Below are 26,221 nucleotides of genomic sequence, written 5' to 3'. Positions count from 1 at the left end.
ATTGACTAGCCTTTAGCTTACCAGTCGCTGACGTCCTCCCGCGACAGAGAGACCTTCTCCTGTGTGTCTGTCTTTTTATTGCCTTTCTGTTCTGCCTTCTCATTGATTCTAAACCCAACCACATGACTTCCTCATCACTGCCTGTCTATACAGACCTCCAGGTCTCTGTGGTTGGTACTGGGATTAAAGGCTTGTGTCTCCATGCTGGCTGTGTCCTTGAACACACAGAGACTTTGCCTGCCATGTGATCGGGATTAAGGGCGTGTGCTACCACTGCCAGACTTCTGCTAAATGGCTTGTTATTAGCTCTGACTCCCAGGCAACTTTATTTATTAACATACAAATAAAATCACATTTCAGAACAAATAAAATATCACCATATTTCCCTTTTATTCTAATAAAAAGAAAAAAGGAAAAAAGTTATAACTAATATAAGAAAAACTATATACAAAAAGTACAATAACTATATACAATATATACATGCAATAAATACCTAAACAATGTCTAGTCCATTTGCATTTGACAAATTCAGAGAAAATAATTCCATTATTTATCCTATTTTGATAAGTCCAAAATGTACCTTATTCACTTTCTATCCTAACTTATATTACTAACAGAACTCTCTCATAATGTCTTTCCTTTAAACACATGTGTCAGTACCAAGCCACATTTGTCTCTTCAATTTCTCTGGCTGTGTAAATGAGGCAACAGCATTCTTCTCATTCTTCTTTCCTCTTGAGCATGAGGTCAGAGGCAGGGACTAGGTTGGCCAGTGCAGTCTCTTGGGAGGTGGGGGTGTCACGAGCTCTGTGTCAGGGTCCAGAAGATACTTTCGCTTCTGTCCTTGGGTAGCTGCTCCACATCTGTCAATGAACTCAAACAGCATCTCCTTGGTGACAGGGTTCAAGATGCTGTTGCACACAGCCATGGCTGTGTTGTAGGCATTTGGGAAACTTTTGTCTATTCTCTGTCTCATAAAGACCCAGCTGTTGTTGTCAAATTTGCATTCTATGATTTTGTTGTTGTGCTGTTCTAGTTCTTTTGTCAACTTGATTTGTGCAAAGGGTCTTTCATAACCTCCAACATGGAGAAGGCCAACATTCTGTGGAAGCAACCCTTCTCCTCCCATTCTTGTTATCTTCAGTCGAAAATCCACAGAGTTCAGACTGGGAGGTTTCCATTTCAAAATATCATCACATCGACCAGGTTTGTATTTTCCAATAGGCTGAAAAATAAGTCCATCCATCTTATGGCTGACTTCTTTGGCAAAATTTCCTTCCAGGAGCTTTCTTGAAACATTGATGTCAAAAAATTGTTTAGGTCTCACACTAAATGGTTCCTGTGTTTTGTCAATGAGCCCAGTCTTCATTTTTTCATGTCGTGGACTTATGATTTCACGTTCAATACATTGCAGGCGAATATTAAAATCACAATCTCCAACTGGTTGTGCATTGAATTTAATTATGTCATATATTAAATATCTTGGAAAAGCCTGTCCATTTACTTTGTCAATGATCATTTCCCCGTCCAAAAGGGTATTTGATAAATGCATGCGGAGATCTTTGCGAAATGGAAATTCCATATTTGAAACATGAAACACTGAGTTATCTCTGTCAATCATAAAAACTTGATTTGTGCCGTCAATCAACATCATGTAACGAGTACCGTCTGCTTTCCAGCTTACTTTATATGGCTTCTGTTCTAAAAGTCTAATATTTTGCTTGTCCATGGAAACAGGCTGTGCTCCAGGAAACCCAGACCCTTCCCAGCCACAGAACTGATGACATTTCTGCTGTACTTCTCCTAATTTTGGTTGAGTGGTTACTTGAGTTACACCTTTAACAGTTATACCTTCCAAGAAAATAGCACCCAGTTTTAACCGTTCTTTTCTCCTGTTACCAAAGGAAGCACTAGACCCTGGTTCTGAGTCCTTTTTTCCATCTTCATCATCATCCTCAAAACACCAATCTGGCAAGACAGGTGGTGGTGGTGCTGCTTGTATATCACCATAGCGCCGAAAAAGTTCCTTCAAATAGTCACCCTTATAGATTCCTGGTGGTCGGGCTTGGGCAAATGTAGCAACTGCTGATTCAATACTCCAATCCATCTTCTCAACCAAAAAGGCACATATAAGGAAACCTGTCCGGTTGAAGCCATGGGTACAATGAACACCTATAAGTTCAGGTGGGCTTCTTTCACTAAACCTCTCACACAGGCGAATGAATGTCTCAGTGTTCTCAGCCGTGGGGCATTCACCATGCCCTTTACACTGAAGTTTGATATACTTGATTCCTTCTTTTTCTATGTCATTTCTGTCATAGAACCTGGAAGTATTTGTCAGATCCACCAATAAGCTCATTTTAACCTTCAGACTCTTTAGATAATTTGAGAACATACTGGGATGGAACCGGTTTTCTTCAGAAACTTGACTATCATAGCTTGGTCCCAGCATTGTCTTCAAAGGTAAGAATCTTCCTGCCACCGGCTGGCCGCGCCGTGGACAGTTCAGCCACCGAGGCGGGATCTTGTTGTAAACCATGTCTGCACCGCACACCGCCACCTAGCTGACCGCTAAATGTAGATGTAATTCTAAACAGTCTTATTAAACAAGAAACACAGCCACCTAGCTGACCGCTAAATGTAGCTGTAATTCTAAACAGTCTTCTTAAACAAGAAACACAGAGCCAAATAAAGAGTTAAAAGCCCAAGAGGTTAGAGCACTAGCGACTAGCCTTTAGCTTACCAGTTGCTGCTGTTCTTCCTCTGAGACAGACAGATGTTCTCCTCTGTAACCTGTCTTTTTATTGCCTTTCTGTTCTGCCTTCTCATTGGTTCTAAATCCAACCACATGACTTCCTCGTCACTGCCTGTCTATACAGACCTCCAGGTCTCTATGGTTGGTATTGAGATTAAAGGCGTGTCTCCATGATGGCTGTGTCCTTGAACACACAGAGACTCCGCCTGTCATGTGATTGGGATTAAGGGTGTGTGCTACCACTGCCAGACTTCTGCTAAGTGGCTTGTTATTAGCTCTGACCCCCAGGCAACTTTATTTATTAACATACAAATAAAATTACATTTCAGCACAAATAAAATATCACCATACCTGGCCAAGGCACTACTAAATCAGACTTCTGAAAACACAAAATGTTGTATCTCAGGATGACACAGGTCTTTGGGTGGTGGGAGATTCTTGAACATTAGATAATTTAGCAAGTGGAGTTTGTACAACTCAAAGGTCTTTTACAGCAACAATATCCTTTCAGTTTGTTGCTACAGCAATATTTCAAAAAGTAAAAAAGTAAATAAGTACTCATATACTCATATTAAGCTAAGAGCTATGTGTTAATGATTACATGAATGACATAAAAGTTGATTTAATCTTCTCTTGGAGAAAGACAGACAGACAGAGAGAGAGAGAGAGAGAGAGAGAGAGAGAGAGAGAGAGAGAGAGAGAGAGAATATCTTCTTTGATATAATGCCCCTTCTAAAACAATGGAAAATTATTCATTATTTAGTTATTTGTGCTGTAGCACTCCTTCCAAGGCACAGGAAGCATTTTGGAAGAAGGGACAGAAAGAGGAGAGGAATACGTGTGTGGTAATATTGTGTTCCCCAAAATATTATGCACCCTAACAAACTTATCTGGGGTCAGAGAACAGAGCAGCCACTAGATAGACATAGAGGCCAGAAAATGGTTGCACACACACCTTTAATCCTATCACTTGGGAGGCAGAGATCCATCTAAATCTCTGTGAGTTCAAAGCCACACTGGAAACAGCCAGGCATGGTGACTCACACCTTTAATCCCAGGAAGTGAAGGCAGAAAGCAGAAAGGTATATAAGACATGAAAACCAGGAACTAGAGTTGGTTAAGCTTTTAGGCTTTTGAGCAGGACAGTTCAGCTGAGATCCATTTGGATAAGAACTCAGAGGCTTTCATTCTGAGGAAACAGGATCAGCTGAGGAACTGGCAAGGTGAGGAAGCTGTGACTTGTTCTGCTTCTCTGACCTTCCAGCCATTCACCCCAATACCTGGCTCCCGAGTTTGTTTTTATTAATAAGACCCTTTTCAGATTCATGCTATATCTGGCGCCCAATGTTTGTGGTACGAATTCACGAAAAAGCCACTTGCCTGTGGCCTTGTGGGCCCCAGATCAGACCCAAGCTACCCTCAGCCAGTATGGTGAAGCACACTGGTTGGATTTACTGAAGGAGGCAGAGGCAGGAAGATCCCGAGTTTGAAGCCCGCCTAGCAGGCTTGCTAAGGAGAAGCTTCGGCCAGGGCTGAGCCACAAACGGTGGTGGGACCATGGAGGCAGCAGCTGCTGCTCCAAGTTGCTGGCTGCTTCTCATTGTGTTGGTGACTGCAGTGATGCTGCTACCTGGAATGAAGGGTTACTGCTGCTTGTTCAGAAAAGAATTGCCAGAACCATCGTGTTACAAGAAAGCATTGGCAAAGGTCAGTTTGGCAAGACAAATGTTGGGGAGAAATTGCCCTGAAGATTTTCTCCTCTAGGGAAGAACGTTCATGGTTCCAAGAGACAGATGTTTATCAGACTGTGATTGCTCCAAACTACAGAGAAGGCAAAAAAAAAAAAAAAAAAAATCTGCAGGGAACCATGACCACGCCTAACAGCAAATTTGAAATCCTCAAAAGGAAGACATGGCCCCACAAAGATGATTCCACATAGACTAAGGTAAAGCCATTAAGCTGATTAACACCATGGAAAGATTGGCTTTGGACTACAAACTGCTCAGGACAATTTCGAGATGGCTAGCTGAGATGATCCAGATCACAGACAACTCGAGCAAGGACTTGAGACAAGCCCTGCACTTTCCCATTATGCATTGACTGGACAACAAATGATACAGTTCCTACCTCTCCCAGGACTTGACAATTAACCCAAAATTTTTCTTTTCAGGATTCCCTAAAGATGCCAATGATCTACCTCCTATCTATATTCTCTTTTTTGTCAGTTACAATCTGAAAATATTAGTGGACAATTTCAGAAGTCAATGAGTCAGAATTTTAATTTGCACACCATTCTGAGTAGCATGATGAAATCTCATAGTGCCTCACTCTGTCCAGCCTAGGATATGAGCAATTTCTTTATCCATTACTTCTGTGAGTGTTCCCTATATGCTGCCTAGTAACTCTGTAGTGCTCTTGGTTATCAAGTTGACTCTGGTATGGCATTGCTTGTTTTGGTGGGAAGTACCAATAGCCAAACCATGCTTTGAGATGTCCTTCACTTCACTGCATCTCAACACATTGGTATTGCATTTTCTATTATACTTAGAAGAAGGGTGAGTCTATGGGGCATGATATTTTGAGAGAGAACCCATAGCCATATAAATACATTTTAAAATTTATTTATTTACTTATGTCATCATACTAAAAAGGGAATGCAATTCTACAGCTGGTCGTAGGGAGCTTAGGGAATCTCAGTGATCCACAGACCAATCTTAAAGACTAAGGGATGGATTTTGAACATATTCCTTTCCCTTAACTCCAATTTGGGACATGGATCTTAATTTCTTTTTCTTTTTCCTCCCCTCCTCTTCCTCCTCCACTTCCTTCTCTTCCTGCTCCTTCTCATTGTTCCATATGATATCATCTGTGTTTATTTTGAGGATTCATTGATCTCTGCATGGTGTATGTTCACAACAGCACCTGGCATGAAGTACAAACTGAATAAACACATTCCTCTCCTCAATTTCTCCTCATCACTGCCTTTATGATTTTTCTGTCCCACCAAAGTCTTCAATGACTTTTATTACTCATTAAGACTTTTGTATTTTAAAGCATTTTCAAATTATCTTTATCAACCCAGTATGGCACCATCACCACCAACAAAACAGTTTAATTGATGTATTTTCAAGTTTTTCTTAAACATAGTACCTCACTGAATATTTTAAAGCCACTTGAAGTTTTAATTTCATAATGTTATTTTTAATGAGTAATATCTATTCAAAACTGTTCTTTAATTTAAATATATACTTAAATGTAAATGAACCTCTCTTTTCAAACACAGATCAATTTCTCATATATGTAAAATTAAAATTGGAAATGCCCTAAATATCAATATATTTAAAATTATTGAAAGAAAACAACATAAAGTGAGGCATAACACCAAGACGAAGGTTGTCTGGATGACTGATTGTCTCTCAAGAGCTGAGCGAAGGCATTCATCCACAAGGCAATATTTTCCTTGTTATCCTGGGTTTAGCTACCCTGTACCAAGTGATGTGTTCCCCCAGGATTTCTTCACTTTAAAGAATTTCCTGAGAAGCAATCTTTCCTATCTAAATTATAAGATATAATAGAATGAATTGGGTTTTTTCCCCATTAGAAGAGAAATTAGATTTTTGTTTTCAGAGTGTCCTGGGGCAAAGGTACTGAAAATTCACTCTCTGGGCTCTCAGAGGCTTGGAACTACTTCCTAAAGAGAAGGAACAAGTATTATTTAGGAAATGAAAGACAGGTAAATGTTATCACCTATTCATAAGATACATGTGAGGCTGAAAGCCTTAATCAACTTGCAATTTATGTTTGATCCAAAATTTATTGAGTGATGACTCACTAGATCCTTTAGTCTAAACCCCTGCATGAGTTCTGACTGCCTAGCACACCCAACAACAACAAAACAACACAATCAATCCCTATCTCTTTCCTAGGTTCCTTTAATTAATTAATTTATTTTTGTGTTGTTTTTTGAGGCAGGGTCTCTCTGCATAGCTCTGGCTGTCCTGGACCTCACAGGTCTGCCTCAAACCCACCAAGTTCCAACTATCTCTGCTTCCTCAGTGTTGAGATTAAAGCCATGCATCACCACACTCAGCCAGATGCCTCTAATTCTTGATGTTCTCTCATATTCCAAAAATATCCTATTTGAACAAAACATCAAAGAGTAGCCTAGGAATATAGCCCGTTGAAATATGTAACCTAAAGCTAGACCATGGCTGAGCATGTCACTCAGTAACAGAGCTTGGCTAAGCATGTGCACAAATCCAGTGCTTGTTCAGTGGGCCACAGTGATCTATTGAGCTTTGACCAAAAAGAAGGGCTCATGTAACATGATATTTTGATCGCATTCTGACAATAAAGTTAGAGGACAGAGCTAGTCACTAGCTGGCCAAAATCAACCATAGAGATCTTAGACTGCAGACAGAGAGGAGACAGGAGGTAGTAAGGCAGGCCAAAGAGAGGGTCTCGAATCTTTTGGATTGAGGAATGGAAGAAGGAGAGATCACTGGTGGCTTCCCTATTGCTTCTCTGATCCAAAGTAAACTTTATTGTCAGAATTCGATCAAAGTATCACACAACAGGCTTACACTTGTAAATATCTCTTGCAGCTCAGCAGCATCCCCCAGGGACCCAAGAGTCATTCTCAAGACTGAAACTATCAAAAGAATAAAGACCTCATTTTCTGATTCTCCATCAGAAGACAGAACCTAACTTCGGTAGTCACCAGCCAACAAGCTCAGATGGCCTAGATTCATCTGTACGAGGCAAGCATATGGATTATTACGTCTCTGACTCTGAGCCTCTGTGCCCTCCTTTAGTTTCTTGCTTTTAGTTTGCTTTAAAATTTACTAATTCTGGAAGTCAACAGCTAAGACATATATTATTTGTGACTTTGCTCTTAACACTTCTCTCATATGTACTACTTGGATAGTAGTTTCATAAGCTATTATTTTAGGGACATCAAAATCATTTCTATTGACCCCATTGTCTTTTCCCTGGGTCTGCACAGGTGTCTAACGGATGAGTTTTTCATGTCAGGTGACTAGATAATCTATATTCCTTTCATACTAATTATATTTTCTGAACATGCATCTGCTGAATAGCCATGACTTTCTTTTTTTTTTTTTTTTTTTTTTTTGGTTTTTTGAGACAGGGTTTCTCTGTGTAGCTTTGCGCCTTTCCTGGATCTCGCTCTGTAGACCAGGCTGGCCTCGAACTCACAAAGATCCACCTGCCTCTGCCTCCCAAGTGCTGGGATTAAAGGCGTGCGCCACCATCGCCCGGCTCCTTATCTATCTTTAATCACTTTCCTACCTGTCCCAAATCCTGTCCCAAGGAAGACAGATTTGAGACTGGAGTCTCTCCCCTTCTCCTCATCAGCTACAAAACAAATCAACTCTATTTTATATAACTCATGGCTTCAGTATCTGGCAACTGATTAGTGGGCAAAGCTGTGTGATGCCCAAGGATACTGGAAGACCTTTCCTTCCATAAACACAAGTGCAAACATCAGTTCAAAATCATCTCAAAGGCAATGTGTTTCATGATTAAAACCCTCAGAAGTCATCTCAATGAGCCCAATCAAACAACTTAGTAAGTAAACTGTGTCCCATGTGAGGACGCCAGATTCATAACAAGGCTATGCATTGGACTCATCACTTGAAGTTTAGATAATCTCATCACAAATCTATCTCATTGAATCTATACTGTTCCACCAGATAGATCAGGACTTGTGCACCCACATTTTACATGTAAGGACACCAAGTTTCTGAAAACAATGTCAAACCTAGGGTCACAGCACTGTTGAAACAAGTCAGATCTGGAAACTGCAGCTTACTACTTCCTCTCAAGTCCTTCGTAACATGGTGTTTTATTAATACGTGGATATTTGATAGTCTACCTATCAAATGTGCTATATTTATCTTATAAAGTGCAATTATTTCTTCTTTTAAACCTTAATGCTATTTCCCAGGGAACAGATACACACAATCAAGAATATGTCCCTGATGCTCTCCAGACCCTTGAATATTACTACTTAATATTAGCATCATCTTATCCTTTCTGTTCTGGTGTTTATACTTTTCACATAGATTAATTTAGATTATTCTGGTAAATATTTGTTGTTTTAAACAAGGGAACAACCTGCACTCCCTAGACATAGTGAGTACTTAGAAATTTTTTTCTAAGAAAATGCTTACAGATTGTGTTAGAAATGGGATATAGATCATACCTATGGAAAATATTTGTGTATTATATTCCTTAAGAATGGCTGAAAAAAATCCTTCTATTGACAGACAGACATGTAGAATTAACAAGTGCAGGCCGTGAAAAGAACCTAAACATTTTCTGAATGAGCCTTGGGTTTGCTGACAGCCTGCTAACATCAGTCTGAATACCCCTTTCTTTATTTAAAAACATTTGGGTGTCTAAAATAACAGTTAATGTGGTTATCTGATGTATGAAATTATAATATACCCTAAATGAGAATTTCAGTTGAACATTGAGATATTTAGAAGCAAATTCATTAAGCTAGAAACTGTCTTCTTTCCCTGTGGCCTGGGAATCTAAGTAAAATAACTAGTATTTTTGTAGTGACATTTAAAGATCCATTAATTTAAAATACAGCTAACAACCTAGAGATGTAATATTACTACATTTCAGGTTCCATTGTGATATTACTATGAATTATGAATTAATTTAAAATCTTAATAAAAGTTGAAAAAAAAAAACAACACCAAGAACTAGAAATAAAAGGGCAGAGGAACTTCACATTGCCACCTAGGGATGTGACTCAGTTCTTGTTTAGCTCCCATGAGACCCTGGATTCCAACCCCAGCACCACATACATTGGGCACAGCGGTTCATGCCTCTAGTGCTAGCACTCCAGAGGTGGCGGTGAGAGGACCAAGAGTTCAAGGTCATTTTCATCTACATAGCAAGTTTAAGGCCAGCCTGGGCTATAGGAGACCCTGTTTCTAGAAGGCAAAGAAATGAAATAAAAGGGAAGGGAGGGGAGGAGATAAGAGCTGAGAAAATTGGGCACTGGCAGCAGCACTTAGCCACTAAGCACTGCAAAGGTAGACAGAGGAAACTGAGAAGAGATCAAAGATACACATGTTGTGCCAAAGTCTTAGAACATACTCTAATATTGAATGAATAGTATGCTACATAGACATGTTGGTTTTTATAATTACATTCCTAACTTTAATTTCTTTTTTCTATTTTTTTTTTTTTTTTTTTTTGGTTTTTCAAAACAGGTTTCTCTGTGTAGCTTTGCGCCTTTCCTGGAACTTACTCTGTAGTCCAGGCTGCCTTGAACTCACAGAGATCCACCTGGCTCTGCCTTCTGAGTGCTGGGATTAAAGGCGTGCGCCACCACTGCCCGCTCTTTTGTTTGTTTTTAATGCAGTTCTAAGGAAGTTTAAACTTTTGTCCATGATCATGTTTTGTTTCTATTAGGACTGTATGGAGAGATTATCTGCTTTTATCATAGAGTTGATCCTGGGGGCTGCATTGCTTGGATGTGTGTTTTCAGCTACTTACATAGAGAACCTTTTTTTTTTTTTTTTTTTTTTTTTTTTTTTTTTTTTTTTTTTAACCAAGGCATGTTAAAAAAAGGCTGTGCGTTCCTGGCCACAGTAGGGACTTAAGGCCCAGTTTCCTGTTGCTGGCTATTTCAAGCAGAGTGAGGGTGCACCCCAGGGCATCTGTGATAAAGGAAGGGTTATTTGTGTTCATTTTCAGCTAATTGCTGTTTTGCTCTGTTAACCTTCTTTTGCTCACTTACGTTTGGCAGCTTGATTTGTGCCTTTCATTCTTCAGCAGCAGCAAAAGTAGCAAACTGCACCACCCATTGTGGGTGACTCCATGCAATTACTGCACAGATTTTTATATTTTATCACAGTAAGACAAAGGCCTTAAGAAAAGCCCATGAATGATTATATGAATAAAATAACCACCAGGTTGTGCAAAGACTATGTAATTCAAATGAACATGCAGTGCAAAATGGCCATTCATTTTCTTAATAGGCAAACACTTTGGGAAGGAAACTTGTATCTTTATTTAAGCCTCTGTTGTAGAATTGTCTGTCAGGTTATCCTGGTTACCATGTTCTGAAGGTCCTGAGATAGTTGGACAAGGAGAAAGGATATTGGGTTACTCCTACATTTTGCTCTGAACTGTGGTTGATATAGTGTGCACCCCAATAAACTTATCTGGGGGTCAGAGAACAGAACAGCCACTAGATATAGAGGTCAGAAAATGGTGGACACATGCCTTTAATTCTGGCATTCCAGAGGCAGAAATCCGTCTGGATCTCTGTAAGTTCAAGGCCACACTGGAAACAGCCAGGCATAGTGACACATGCCTTTAATCCCAGGAAGTGGTGGCAGAAAGGTATTTAAGGCATGAGGACCAGAAACTAGAAGCTTTGGGCCTGGTTAAGCTTTTAGGCTTTTAGCAGCAGTTCATCTGAGATTCATTCTAGATGAGGACTCAGAGGCTTCCAATCTGAGGAAACAGGCAAGATGAGGTAGCTGTGGCCTGTTCTGTCTCTCTGATCTTCCAGCAGTTATCCCAATACCCAGCTCCAGTTTGTTTTTATTAATGCTACACTGGCCCATCATTTTTGGGCAGAGATGAGGGAAAACATCACATAGAGCATTGTACTGAATTTTAGGTGTGGCAGTGCATGCATGCACTCCCAGTACTTTGGAGGTAGAGGAAGGAAAATTGTGAATTTTAGGTCTTAGTGGGCTATACAAAGTTTCAGGTTATAATGAGCTATATTGTGAGGTCCTGTTTTAAACTACAAATAAATAAACAGAAATAAAAAGTAAACAAATAAAGGTTATTTGATTTGGATTGCATATACTTTCTGTGTACACACACTGCAGTGGCATCTATGAGCATCAGTGCCAATGATTTACAAGCAGTTGCATTGCGATCAGGTCTTTAGGATCTTTTCTGCATAAATTAATTAGTAATATTTTGGTCCCAGCTCTCTATATTTGGTGCTGTTGACAATCCCTCAAAGCAAAGTGCCATGAAGACAATTGCTCATTTTCCTGAGGTGTCCACCACATGGCATGCTCACAGTCCACATGTCCTGGCATCTACCAGAGACACTGGGAGTTTGTTTCTAAACCACTGACTGTGCTTGGCTCTCAAAGAAATTCTTCCTGCGGCTCTGGGATTCTGGTCCAATAATGCTTGGCCCTGTGATGAGCTGGCTTCTCTGGTACATTGAACCCCTGTGGTTTATGCACATCTATGGGTCTATGAAGGAAGCCCTTTACAATATGAAATAGTCAAACCCAGTTAAAAACACACCACTCAATAACAACATTTACAAACACTGACTTTCAACAGGAAACATGAAATTACAGTGTCCCTCAGAATAAATGCTTACTGGAGGGCCTTCTACCACAGGCCCTCTGAAAGGGCTAATAAGGTTGCCTGAATGACTGAAAGGGAAAATTGCTGCTAGAATCCACCTTTTCAAAGGTTAATCTTGCTGAAGACAAGAAGTTGATGGGCAGCTTAGATAAACTATAACTTTAGCACCCCATGTGGTATCTGTGTGTATTTCAAATGCTCATAACACATTCTCCTGTTTAAAGAAAAATTGTTTGCCCAATTACTAATGCAGGCATATTGCTAAAAGAGTTAAGGAGGAGAGTAATTATCGAATATCTGCCTTTTTTCTCAGAATTATTTACCCAAATTCTTTAGTATGTGTATTACAGAAGAGGTATATTCTAAGGGAAAGAATATCCAAAGGGATGGGCTTTGGTGTTTTTTTTTTTTTTTTTTTTTTTTTTTTTTTTCTGGATTGGTTCCTTAATATTCAGTTACTTACCTTTCCTCCTTCCGTAGGCACTAATTCCCTTCAGGATTTTATTTTCATAGATTTTAGGGGTCAAGTACAAACTGCCATCTTGTTGAGCACTGTTACACAAACACACGAGTAGCACTTTCAGCTTCCACGGTCCACAATAGGAAGAAGGAGATATGTAAAGGAAAGCTGATATTTTAATGCACCTACCATGTAGAAGGTAGTTTTATTTGCACAAGTTATTACTAGATGAATTTAGAGACCTTTCCTTTATTGCTTAGCTTAAATACAGCCAATTAAGTCTAACCTTTTTCTCCTTAGTCAGCAAAGTCAGAAATCTAGGGATAAAATTTAATATTTTCCTCTCCTTCCCCCACCACAACCATTGCATTTTCAAGTCCTGTCACTTTTATCTCTGAAACTCCATCTTCCTTTGGCACTGCCAGCTTCCAGCTGAGTTCTCACAGCTTTCTCTGGGTGCTCTAGAAGGAGACGCCACCCATTACTTCTGTTTCAAATACAGCTCATTGGTTTACCAACTTCCTCTGAAGTCCTTTTCTGTTTATTCTTTCTGTGTATTATTAAAATTATATTTTATTTATAGATAAAGTCCTTTATAACATTGCTGAAGTTCACCTTCTGTACTTTTTCTAGTATCTTCCTAACCCACTTTGATCAACTGTGACTTTATTTCTTTGTATTAGCCTAATTGTTGACCCTAATTCACCTATTAAAATTATGATCCTCTCTCTATTCAGCAATGTTTACTTTCTTGAGTGAAGTTTGTTTCTTTCTCTGCCCCATTCACCCTCTGCACCCTCTGACAAGCCCTTTTTTTTCTCTATTATGCACTGTCAATTTTAATTCACTAGAACTTAGGCTCCTCTAGAACAGACCAGATTTTGCTGCTCAAAGTACTTGCCATTGAAAATAATCAATATTTTTCAAAAGATAGTAACTGTTCAATAAATACTCATTCAATTAATTGACAGACTCTTGGAATAAAGCCTTCCCTTGTATGTTATGTCTCAGAGGCAACTTGCCTGTTTACCAATCCTCTAGACGGCAAAAATGCTAAATATCCTTCAGCTCACATCCCTGACACTTATCTGCCTTTTGAGGCTTTGATTTTTCTTTTTACATGTAATTGATCAACACTCATTCTATATCTTCATCCTATTCTATCCATTGTAACTTGAATTACAGTCTGTTAAGCTCAATGTATCTTCTCATATCTCCAGCCCTGCATGTGATAGAACTTAAAATATGCTCAATAAGTGGAATGTCTTAGCAGAGTACTAAAATGGGACAGAAACCATGGAAGATAAGAAATGAGCTTATTATGTGCATTCATGAGTAGTCTACAATCATGTTTGGAAAGAATTGTGAATCTGGATTAATTCTTCAGGAAAACATGAAGAAGAGTAAAATACTCATGGTAGGCCAATAATAGGACATTTGAATTCATACTAACTGGTTAATACTTTTAGAACAGCTTGAGTTAATCTTGCTTATATTTAAATAGGCAAGTACTCTCTCTGAAACCAGGACTTACAGAGTGTTAAAACAATCCTTGATATCTTTGCAACTCACTGCTGCTCAGACATAGAACAAAAAACTCATCTTTAGCTGATTTGTGTATACTGTTAATGCATATATATCTATATCTATCTATCTATCTATCTATATAGATAGATAGATAGATAGATAGATAGATAGATAGATAGATAGATATTACCTTTAAAAGTTCGTGTGATTACAGAAAAAAAAAGGACCAGATACCAGTGAAGACAAATAGCCCAGGTAATACAGCCTCTCAGAATGCCTCTGTTGCAGTTTCTTCAAAATTCTACATCCAAAACAACTTCAAAGCTGCTAGCTGAGATGGTTCAACCTCAAAGACTACTCCAGCCAAAACTTCAAATAAGTTTTACACTTTCCCATTGCACAGAGACACAGAGACAAAACAAATACAATTCTGAGACTTGACTGTTATCCCAATTTTCTGAGTCCCCTTAAGATGCTGTCACCCCCAGATGACAGGAATCAGTCTGTACAACATGAAGCTCATATTCCCAGTAAGTGGGGTGGGTGGTTTCTGGTCATTCAGTGGGTTTGTCATTGCTTAGGGGGGTTAGTTGCAAATTGTTACTGATCATAGTAAAAAAAAAAAAAGACTAAACAAGAAGGTTGGATTCAAAGATCTCTTTTCCAAAGAAAAGGGGGGAATATAGAAATGATAATATAAAAGGGTAGATTATTGAATCTAGTTTCAAACTAAAAAATAACTGTTAATCTCAAATAGTTTACATTGGCATGGATTTTTGTATATTGATACAAATTCAAGATTATTTTTGTTTTAACATAATATATATATATATATATATATATATATATATATATATATATATTTCTCCTCTTGTTTAAAGTATTGTACTTATATTGCTCATTTTAAAATGAAATGTAAAGTCCTAGTCATTAAATGCTATTATTAAAAACTGTTTAGGATAATTAAGAAACATAGGTTAGTAGTTAGTCATCTATAACAATCAAACTTGTAGTCATGTTAGGTATGTTTTCATGGTTAAACAGAGATGTATTTTAGAAAGATAGGCATTCTTCAAACACTTCAGAAATCTACAGAATATGGCATTAACAATGTTTTAATAATGTAAGGCTTTTCATGACAGTGAGACATGCCTGCTCCTGGAAGCACCAATCTATTTCACAGAAGATGATGGGCATCAAAAAACCTCCATATGGAGTTTGCTTTTATTGTGGCAAAGTTAGCCACTGGGCAAGAAACTACCCTTCCTTTGACTGCTGATAGTACGCTGTCCAAATTGGACAAGCAGGATATGAAAGAAGGTGACTGCTGAACTTTTCCAAGAGCAGGTAGGACAATCCTTCAAAAATTCTTGCTTCACAGACAAATCTGTCAGATATTCTAGGCTGGTAGGCTGAAGATGGCTGCTCCAACATTACATAGGAACCATGGGTGACTCTCTAGGTAGCCAGCTATCTGTCATTTCTATAGTTTTGGAAGTTGTCTGCTCTGCACTTCCTGTTTACTCAGGTAATATTATATCCTTCTCTGGTCTCCGATGGGTTTGAAAACTAGATAGTTATACCATTTTCTTTGTTACCAAATTCAAAAAAGAAATTTACAAAAACGATGTAAAGTTTATGAGGTTGAGAGACATAAAAGCTTAAGTTGTTTACTTAAAAAATGTTTAAAGGGATATTTTTATGATGGTAATACAAGTCATGATAGAAAGTAGTTTAGGTGGAAAAGATTGGATTCATTGAGATAGAATATATAATAGAGTAATTTCTCCAAATTTGCCAAATGCAAATGGACTAGACATTGTAAGTGTATTCTTACCTGATAATTGTAATAGTTAAAACCTTCCCTTTTTATTTAGACAAAAAGGGGGAAATGTGAAATATTTGCACACTGTGTGAAAATGTACTGTTGTGCTTGGTGTAATAAAAAGCTGAACAGCCAATAGTTAGGCAGGAGGGAATAGGCAGGACTTCCAGGCAGAGCGAGATCTGGGAAGAAGAAAGGTACATTTGCTAGCAAGATGCAGGAGAAGCAGGATCATCCTGGCAGAAAGTAGATGAAAAAAAAAGGGTTAAGTTAAAAGAGCTAGTAAAAAGCCTAAGTAAGGCCAAGCTTTCATAATTAATAATAAGTCTCCACGTCATTATTTGTGAGCTGGCAGCCCAACGAAAAATCCAACTACACACTGTCTAACACAGCTTAACTTAAAAGGCCTAACAAAATTCACAAGCGTGGATTGCTTCAGGCCAGCAGTGAATTCTGTGCTGAGACACTGCCTAACATGTCAAATGTTAATTAGACAGTGAAATAAACCAGAGTTGGCATTAGAAAATAGGCAAGCATTGATTTTCTTTTCACTTTTTATTTATAAAAAATGCTGCAGACAAAACAGATAAACTTTCTTGACTTAATATTTATGACCAATTTCCTCCTTTTAATGGTAATACCTTTAAACATGGAAAGCCTCTCTGTTTTCAGTGACCTACCAGCTCTGCAGCTTCCCCTAGCTACACTAGGTTCCTCCCTGTAATGTTGTTTAGTAGCATTTTCCACTGATTAAGCCTTAACAGTAGTACCATAAAGTAACAAAGAGAGGCAAAAGGTGAGAAAACCCATACTTCCTTGAAAAGATCTTAGTAATCCACTGTGTATAAGATAGACCTGTCACTGATCAACAACATCTCTGCTACCTGTAGTTATGTTAAAAAAAAATAGTTAAGGTATTTAAGACCTTTTATGGGAGAGCAGAAAGAGTTGAAATAAAATGGGATGGAGGTTAGAGCTGAGAAAGAACCTCATGTTTTAGTTAATTGAAAGAATAAAGAAGCTGAGCATGGCGGTACATACTTAGAATTCTAGTGTTCAGGAGTCTGAAGCAAGAGAATCCTGTGTTCAAGGCTACCTTAGACTATATATGCTGATCTTGACCCCCAAACAATGAACAAATAAACAAAACAAAAGCCATAAGGAAGATGCCGCAGATCCAATTGTTAAGAGCCAAGCCTCTTCACCCACAGACACTCCCTGTGTTAACCCTTTAGTCCCTATTTGAATTTGGAGTTACTTAATACCTCTGTACCTCCTGCACTCATGTGAGAAATGGGTGAATTTTGAGACCAATTTAAAATGTGTTATGTAAATTTAATAAGTCAATATGCACAAAACACTGAGAACCCAATATGTGTGTGAGTTTGTGTGTGTGTGTGTGAGTGTGTGTGTGTGTGTGTGTGTGTGTGTGTGTGTGCATGTGCTAAATGAAATAACTTTTCACAGAAGGAGTAAGCTAAAAACTTCACAGCTTACAGCATAAAGAACACTTGAGAAGCTATAAATCAAATGGGTATTTAATTCAAATTTCCACCCAGTAAAACATCTGTTCTCTTCCAAATCAACATTAAAATGCAATAACCCTTACTAGCCATCAGCAATTTATTTATGAAGACCATGTTCTGCATTTCTTAGTACATGACTGCTAGCTACATGTCTTCCAAGTTTCTGGGTTGTAATTGCAAGTAGCACAAGATCCAGGGCACTTACACTGTTTTCTATGAATTGCCTCTTCAGTGAAATGCCTCCTGAAACCATTTGCTAAAACAGGTAACAATCCTATCACATAATTGCGTAAAGCCCAAGACACCCATGTCTGTTGTTTAATGCTAATTTCTTTGAGCTTCCTGCGAGGAATTGCTATTGACTACTTTCATTAGAAAACTATTGACCCTTCTCCAGTGGAGCATCCTGAGAAGAAATTTTCTAAATATGCCCATATTTCATTTTTGAATATCAAGGTGCAAAATACTTGCTGAAGGATACGGCTTATTTAATACAAAATTAAAATTTTATAGGCTACATTACCTAAAGCAAATTGCTTAATCCATTGAGAAGAACAGCTGCTTTCTAAGGGTTTGGCATCCATGTATTTGAAACTTAAATTAGGTGAACTCACTGACACAGGTGTAGAAGGAATGGTTACAGTGGTATTTCCCTTGTATCTTATCCTCCTTACCTCCCACAACCAGGCAAGCTATTTTTAAACAGGGAGACTTATTCTACTGGGTGTTGCTGATTGAAATGGGATTTCTTTCTTCTTCTTCCTAATTCTCCTTATTCTTTTCCCTTCCTCCATCATTCCCCTCCCTCCCTCTATCCTTCCTTGGGTCTTTCTACTTAGCTCGAGGCATCCATGATCCTCCTGCCTCAGCCTCCCAAATGTTGAGATTACGAGTCTGTGCCAGCACACCCAGCTTCATTGATTTCAGACATCTTCCCCTTATTTTTTTCTTCCTCATTCTGTAAAACTGAGTAACAGGAAAAATTAAAACAAACAAAAAAGTCCAAGATAAAACAAAAAAAAACATTTAATGGGATTTAACACTGATTTTCAGCTTCAATCTTATTTAGGTAATACTACACTGTTGTTTTCTTTTTAAATCAATATTTGTTCCACATTAAAAGTTGCATCTGATGCATTCATAATAGAGATAAATATAAGACACAGAGCTTAAAATAAAGCTCCAACTAAGGTGTACTTGGTAGTTTGTGAGCATAGAGGAGTTTTTTTTGTGTGTGTGTGTGTGTGTGTGTGTGTGTGTGTGTGTGTGTGTGCTGTATTAGAATAAAGAAGTTTGAAATTATTATATAATGATCAGAGGATACATATTCTATAATGATCAGGGGATACATATGTAGGTTTCTGAATAGGTGGTATAAGAAGAGGCTCCAGATGCCAGACTCAGGCAGGGGATTCTGCCAGTTTACCTTGAACACAGGATTGGGTCAGAGCTGTTGTTTGCATGCTCATATATACTTCAACTTCAACTGTTTCCTTGGTGTAAAGCCACAGTGATCGCTCATCTCTCCTTGGCCACTTCTCGCTGCTATTTCTAACAGCCAGAGGGAGTGTTTGAAAATCTATGGAAGCACATGCCGTCAGACACCTTGGAATGCTTTGGGCTCTTTTACTAGAACTTGACATTGTCTTCCCATCCCATTCCTCATCCTTCTCCCCTTAGGCTGGCTGACTGTACTGGGGCTCCTTCTCATGCTTGCTGAGGGGAGTTGTGATACATCCACCCGTCTAGATCTGCTCCATACTGTCACTCTCCTAAGGAATCCCTTTCTGATAGTTGTCTTGATGCTTATTTTTCTACTTCCCTTTGGGGCTTTTATCTTTGCCTGACTTTATTTATTTGTTAATAAAATTTTTATCTGGTTTTAATAAGAACAGAGGGTAGAAATTGGCTAGGCAGTTTTGGGGTAAAAGAGCCCCAAATGAATAGTTTTTATTTTTATTTTGACTTTGCCAAGAAGCTATAAATGTCCTTAGCCCTGTTGGCTACTTCTTGACAGAAACCTGAGATGCCAAGAGTATTTAAGCCAGATATCCTTGGTTCTACTCTGGCTAGAGGCAAGAAAGAAGGAGGGTCTGGATTCCTTATCTCTTTTCTCCCACAGGAGCAGTGCTCTTCTGCAAACCTTACACAGGAAGTGACCGCAATTGTAAGGCAACTGGATACCTGGAAAAGGAAAGATGGTACCCCACTTCTGGGAGGTATCATGTTACACAGGTACTCTGCTTTATTTCTTTACTTATGTTCCCTACAACAAAATATTTCCTTCTAAAGCTCACCCTCTGTGGTCAGTGAATTTTATTCTTCAGATTCATCAGAAAAGAATCAGAAAGCCACTACCTGTGTGAGACTTTGTTGGCCACTGAGTTTGTGGGAACCTAGACTCCTGAGCTAAGTTCCTCTAGAGCTGACAAAGGATCCAGTGCTCGCAGACATCCCAATATCCTTGCATCATTTCCTCCTCTTGTGTCTTTAAAGTTTGTTTTCACCATTTTAAAACCTCAGTACTTACACAGTGACTGGCACAAGATTGCATTCAACAAGTATATACTGAAAAAAACAAATGGCCTTCTGTTTGGCTAAACAGCTGTTAGAGTATTGAATAGAGAATGCAAGACACTGATCAGTTCACTGGGGAATTAATAAAGGTGGGGGGGAGGAAATCACATCATATTAGTTTTTTAAGCAATTGTAGACTCAATGCAGTTGTTTAGATGGCAGTGTCTAACAGTCAGGGAAGGTGAGACATGTATAACCCACAGCTGTCCTCCAGTTCTCTTCTGAAGAATGTGGATTGAGCGCGCCAACTGTATTATAACCAAGTCTACATCTCAATCTGACTTGAGAAGTACTTGCTCTAATATTAAAAAGACAAGAGGGGGATCTCAGAGCTGTAGCCCTCCAAGACCATTCAGAAATGGATTTGTAAAATAATTCAAGAAGCAAACAAATGATATTATAATTAAATATAATTAACATTCTGCAGGATATGGGATAAAAGCATAAATGGATGCTTGCTTGCCATATGGCTGAATATTTCAAGGTTACAAATGAAGATAATAAACAGTTAGATAAAAGATTTGTTACTTTTCAGTCTTGGCAAATGTTCCTTACAGGGACTGCTTACAAGGCTAACTTCCAAACATCATTCTTCAGGCACTTGGAGTTGAGAAGAGATGGTTTGTTTTCCTTAGAGTCCCTGCTTAATGAGCATTCATGCCTACATCTCCATTGCTATTCCAGCCCAAAGCTCGGTTCTGCCCATACTCCTGACAAACATGGCTGCTTGTCTACTCTACACTCCTATGAATTTACTTATACAGTGAACAACAAGATTTATCATTGGGGTTACACACAACAGGAAATGGTCCAATCAGGCCCACTTAAGAAGAGATCTAAGAGTCCTGGTTATTCACAACATAATCAGGAACAGGAAATGTGTGAGGAGGCAAAATTGGGGAAGGAGCAAAATGAGAACCTTCTAGAGCAGAAGGCCCAGGGAAGCAAGTCCTTTAGCTCAGCTCTCAGTGTGGCACAGTGGTGTGACAATCAAATTCCCTCACAGGAAGAGACAAAGCAAGGAAGCATAGAAATCGAATGTAATTGATTACATAAAGTGTAAATAAAGATGTCAAAGATGCCATATTACTACTTTGCAATAAGTTAAAAATCTCATGGTTGTTAAATTAGAATAATACAATATGTTGGACTAAATACTCCAACTTAAAATCAAAGTTTCAATCAATGTGGAACAATGTAGAAAACTTCATTATAACATGTACTTAAAGTACATACAGAGTCTAAAAAGTTGGTATTTTGCTAAACTTACCTTTCTTTTGTCTACCTGTGGCTTGTCTTACAGTAGACAATCACTAAACATTTGAGTGACTTAAGTAATGAGCTGAACTAAATATGATTAGAGAAAAAGACGTACAGAATAAGTGAAGGTGTTCTAATTTACCATAGAAATGCATCAGATTGATTATGAAGGGCACAGTTAAAGTATATTAAAATTCAAACAAAATTAGAAATAGAAAGCCAATATTAAAGTGCCTTCTCTAAGATTCTTTAATATCATAGAACAATATACACTTTCATTCAGAATAACAAAACCAAAGGAGTGGATTATTTTAAAAGAAGCACCTTTAAGAAATATGCCAATATTTCTCCTGTAACAAATAGTAAAACACAGCAAGAAAACATGACATACAAAGAACCTATGTCCACAGAACAACAAAGAACCACATACGTATCTTGAGATAGAATTATTTGTAAACAATTAATAATCCTTAAAAATCATTAAAATTAAGATTATAAAGAATACAAGTTGCTTGTCTTAAAATGAAAAGTAGTGTTCTTGGTGGCAAAGTTCTTCAGAGAGTATCTTTAAATTTAGGAATAAAATAAGATGCTCACTATTTAATAATTTGTGGGAGTTTTTTTCTTATCCAAAAATATTTTAGAAATACAGTATATAAGCTGTAGCTGAACATATTATCTATCTATCTATCTATCATCTATCTATCTATCTATCTATCTATCTATCTATCTATCTATCTATCTATCTATCTTCTTTTTAAATATTGCTCCTGAGATATATTAACTAATTATGTTTGTAGAGAGAACAATATATGTACCTCATATAAGTGTGACTGTGATTAGATGCATGTAAATATGTATGCATATGCACATGCAAATATATATTTAGTGTCAGTTCTACAGTTTATATTTTTAAGCAGTAAGGTAATGTATAGTTTCTAGTCTAAGAAACACATGTTTCTCTGATACTAGAAATCAAAAGAAAGTTGACTCCTTTTAAATATTAAAAATACTTTTATATTTCATGGGAAGAAGGAGCTATGTAAGTGGCATGCTGGTAAATCAATATATTTATGTTAGTGTGCAATAGGATCACCTGAGGATCAGCAATCAACTCAGATCTTAAGGAGTTACTTTAATTTCAATAAAATGTTTTTTGTTTGTTTGTTTGTTTTCTAACTTACTGGGGAACCTCTTAAAATTCTGAAGTGATTCTGTAAAGTGTTTTGTTATGACCATAACTGGCTTATAAGTATATTGGTTAGAGCTAAACCACAGCTTTTGACAGAGGTTCGGTTTCCTCTCTACCTATCTTTCTCTTGATTAAGTCTTCAACAACAACACAGCACAGTTTTCACCACTATTATTCATAACATAATCTATATCCACTCTACATTAACAGAAATCCACACAATTCAAGTTTGAACCAAAGGAGGAGACAAAGCAGGAAAACATGGGTGTCAAACGAAAATCAAAAAATAGTTTCTTCTTACTGTGGATGACACCCATGAGTCCCTCTAGTGCCCCTTGACAACTTTCCTTGCCTTGCACATGAAGTGGTAATGTCATTCCAGACTTCTAGGCATCAGCTCTGCAGAATTATTTAACATTTGACACAACAGGTATAAGCAAATCACTATTTGGTAATATTCAGGAAGCATAATGAGGGGCTTGATTATGTGTGGATTGTAATAGCACTGAGGGAAAAGAAAATCAAACAATGTCAAAGAGAGCCAGTAAGCAGGCTTATTTCATGGGGGAGGTTGTATTTAATATTATTTTAAAAGCACACTTTTCAATTTTCTGCCTTATAATGAACTACAGCCAATTACTTTCCCTCAGCTCTGATAAAAAGAGCTGTCCGACTGTTCAACATTTGCTTTACTAATTGAATGATCAATTATTGAAATAAATAATTCTCCTATCAAGGTCCTGGAAATCTTGATGTGTTTTCTGGCCACAGCTACAGCAGAGTGTAAAGCAAGAGAGACCAAATCCAAGATAGAATTCTGAAACATTTACAGAAAACGTCTCTGACTGGGAGAAGACTTATAGCAACTGGACCATTCTGGCATCCCCATGCATTCTGATCTTTCTAAAGACTGCTAATCCCAACTTTTCATAGTCTATTTTGCTGATTAATTCATTGGCAAGTATCACTGTGTTCCTTAAGAACATGTATTTTGTTAGGTAATGGGTTTTAATGATTAGTCTAAATGCACTCGTTCCTTGCCAGCAAAGAAAATCTTCTCCTAAGTTATCTTAGCCCCAAGAGGACTTTGTGTGGAGTGGGGTTTTGTGGTGGCAGGGGAATTCTCAGCTGACAGATGGCAGATGTGTTCTGTATTCACGTCCTACATTTAGATGGATTAATAGTAACTGAAGGTCACTCTATGGATTTGCTCTTTTAAAGACAAAATATGTTTTGAAAGACTGACTGCATGTATAGGCAGATACTGGCCATAGTGTTTGTAGGTAGTATTCAGAAGGACTCTTCAGCAGTAAATGACTTGTTTTGATTACACAAATACATACTTGCCTCTAAGCAAGTAGAATTTATACTGCTGGGAGGACGCTCCCTCCTAGATCTCCTTCCAGGAATTATTTTCTCACACAGTGTCAGGATGGAAGAGTTTTAAATGACTTTCATTCATGCTTTACCTTAGACAGAAATCTATATTCTTTGCACCCCTTTTGTCTATGAATAAAAATGTCTTGGTTAATAGACATTGAAAATTTGGGAATTTATACAAAGACTGACACAGTTTTCTTTGGCAGATCATATTCTCCCTGCCAAAAAAATATGCTGATACTGAGAACTTTAGTTTAAAAAATTTGGATTAATTTTTATTGAGTCATAACTAAATTGAAAGTATAACTGACTTTCAAAATAGGGAGTAAAAATTAGATTCTCAGATATGTTATGATCTATTAATGGGAATACATTTGCTAAACTGGGCAGAGTTTTATCTCAAATCTGATTAAAGTACTGATGAAAGCTTGTGCAACCAGAGCTATTTCTATAACATCCTAAGGCTATTTTATCTGATGGACATTTCAGAAGCTAGAATGAGTCAAACATTTTGCCTTTCAAAACTAATGTGGCTTACGGAAGACCTGGTTTGTAAGAGTGCACCATGACAAAGTTATTGATATAATAGAGATATTGAATGATTGGGGACTAAGTTACAGTGCCTTTCAGTACTTGACATTGCATATACTAGCAATTGATATTCATTGAATGAAAAACTGTAGGTGGTTTTAACCAGTTCAAACTGCATTTAATTATTCTTTCATAGTCAATGTGAGAGTAGAACAATCCTGTCATCTTAAAATTTTATTAAAATCAGAAAAATATCAGTTTTTAAAAATTGACATTTCAGTTTATTGATGATACAAAGCATAATGGTTTAAGGCTACTTAAGGTTGCTTGGAACTAGTTGACATACTAACATGTGTGACCTGAACTAGGGTAATCATTGAGTTTCTTTTAGAAACCTTAGAAACTTAATCCAGTGAGTACTAGTATCAATATTTCATTTGAAGACTGTGGTAGGCAAATCGCTAGGCTCCTGTTTTAAATAATGTAAACATATTAACTGTTTTGTAATGAGAAACTAAATATTCATTCTGGGGAAATTTATTGTTTCTGATACATGTAATTTAAAGATTATTGGTGCAAGAGAGAAGGATAACAGGGGTAAGGAGTAGGCAGACAATAAAGCAATAGTCTGATCAATAATAAATAGGATACTAACCCCAGAGACTCTGTGCCTCCAAGTTCACTTAAGTCTCAATGTACTTTACATTTCAAATCATATCTCACAAAACAAGTGATAGGATTACACTCCTAAATCCATAAGCATTGATTTTTGTCTCAGTTGCAGATGCACGCTGTGCACTATTGGGGAATTTGCTAAAATGGGTTTAGAGCATTCAGTGACTATAGTGGAGCAGACACTATTCCTATAAACTTGCTAAAGTCTCTGATAAGCAATTATCTAAGTTTTAGAAAACATAACATTCAGTCATGCACAAACGTCTCTAAGCATGCTCATGAGTTCTTCTCATTTTTGCCTTATTTCTACATTTTTTCCACTGTTGCAGAGACCTCCTACTCCCCATGGGAAGATCCTGCTCTCTCAAAAATCACAGCGCACATGTGTGAGCTTTCAGGAAGTATCCCCAGGGGACACTGGGAAGCTTGCCTTCCAGTTAGAGAAAGAAGCTTTGCTCAAATGGGCTATTGTTTTCACTGATAGGTTGACCCCGTTCCTTGTGGAATTTTGGGTTTATTTTCACATGATTTAGTTTCACGGAGCTATAGATCCAAACACAACAGCCATCAGAATGATAAGGATTTGGCACTTCTGAGACAAGGTAAGGAGTCTCAGAGAGCAGGAGACTCAAGATAGGGAGGTGACATGCCTGCCACAGGCCTTTGTTAACCACCCCTACAGAGTGGTCAGTGGGTCTGCAGATGTGATAAGAGCTATCAATAGTCACTGAGAGCCCCATGGCTCATGATGTAAGATGATTGCTATTATCATAGCATTAGTTTCACTTATCAGCGTCTCCTCCAATAGGAGCTCTGGTTTCCTTCAAAGTTCCTGCTTTGAAAATTTACTTTATTTTTTCTTTTACTTTCATGCACTCTAGGCTAACTTATCTCTATTTTGCCCATTTTGTTGAAAATAATCATATTTTGCCATATCTTCTCAGGATTTAGTTTTAGTTGTTCTATTATATATATTTATTTTAAACATCTATATACCAGTGTGTGTATGTTTGTGTGTACCTATGTGAATATTTAGAAGTGTACCATTTCACACATGTGGAAGCCAGAGGACAATTTACAGGAGTAAATTTTCTCGTTTCAACATGTGGTTTCTAGGATC

At 37.8% G+C, this 26,221-nt stretch overlaps 2 protein-coding genes across 4 annotated transcripts in view; both read right to left on the bottom strand.

The window, feature by feature from the left end:
* Unc5c (unc-5 netrin receptor C) overlaps positions 1-26,221 on the bottom strand; it is a 350,025-nt gene that overhangs the window by 165,436 nt on the left and 158,368 nt on the right. The window lies entirely within an intron of this gene.
* Positions 761-2,539, bottom strand: LOC131912738 (mRNA-capping enzyme-like). 2 transcript variants are annotated; one of them, XM_059265036.1, is made up of 2 exons: positions 921-2,539; positions 799-874 (listed from the first exon to the last, which is right to left on the bottom strand). In XM_059265036.1, the coding sequence occupies exons 1-2, from the start codon at positions 2,537-2,539 to the stop codon at positions 799-801; spliced, it is 1,695 nt and encodes a 564-aa protein (XP_059121019.1). The 2 variants fall into 2 exon arrangements, with proteins under 2 accessions (XP_059121018.1, XP_059121019.1); XM_059265035.1 differs by having other exon boundaries at positions 761-2,539.

Source organism: Peromyscus eremicus, chromosome 6, assembly GCF_949786415.1.
Source record: "Peromyscus eremicus chromosome 6, PerEre_H2_v1, whole genome shotgun sequence".
Taxonomy (NCBI): Eukaryota; Metazoa; Chordata; class Mammalia; order Rodentia; family Cricetidae; genus Peromyscus; species Peromyscus eremicus.
Note: the sequence above shows the minus strand (reverse complement) of the source record. Positions and strands in the feature narration are given on the sequence as shown.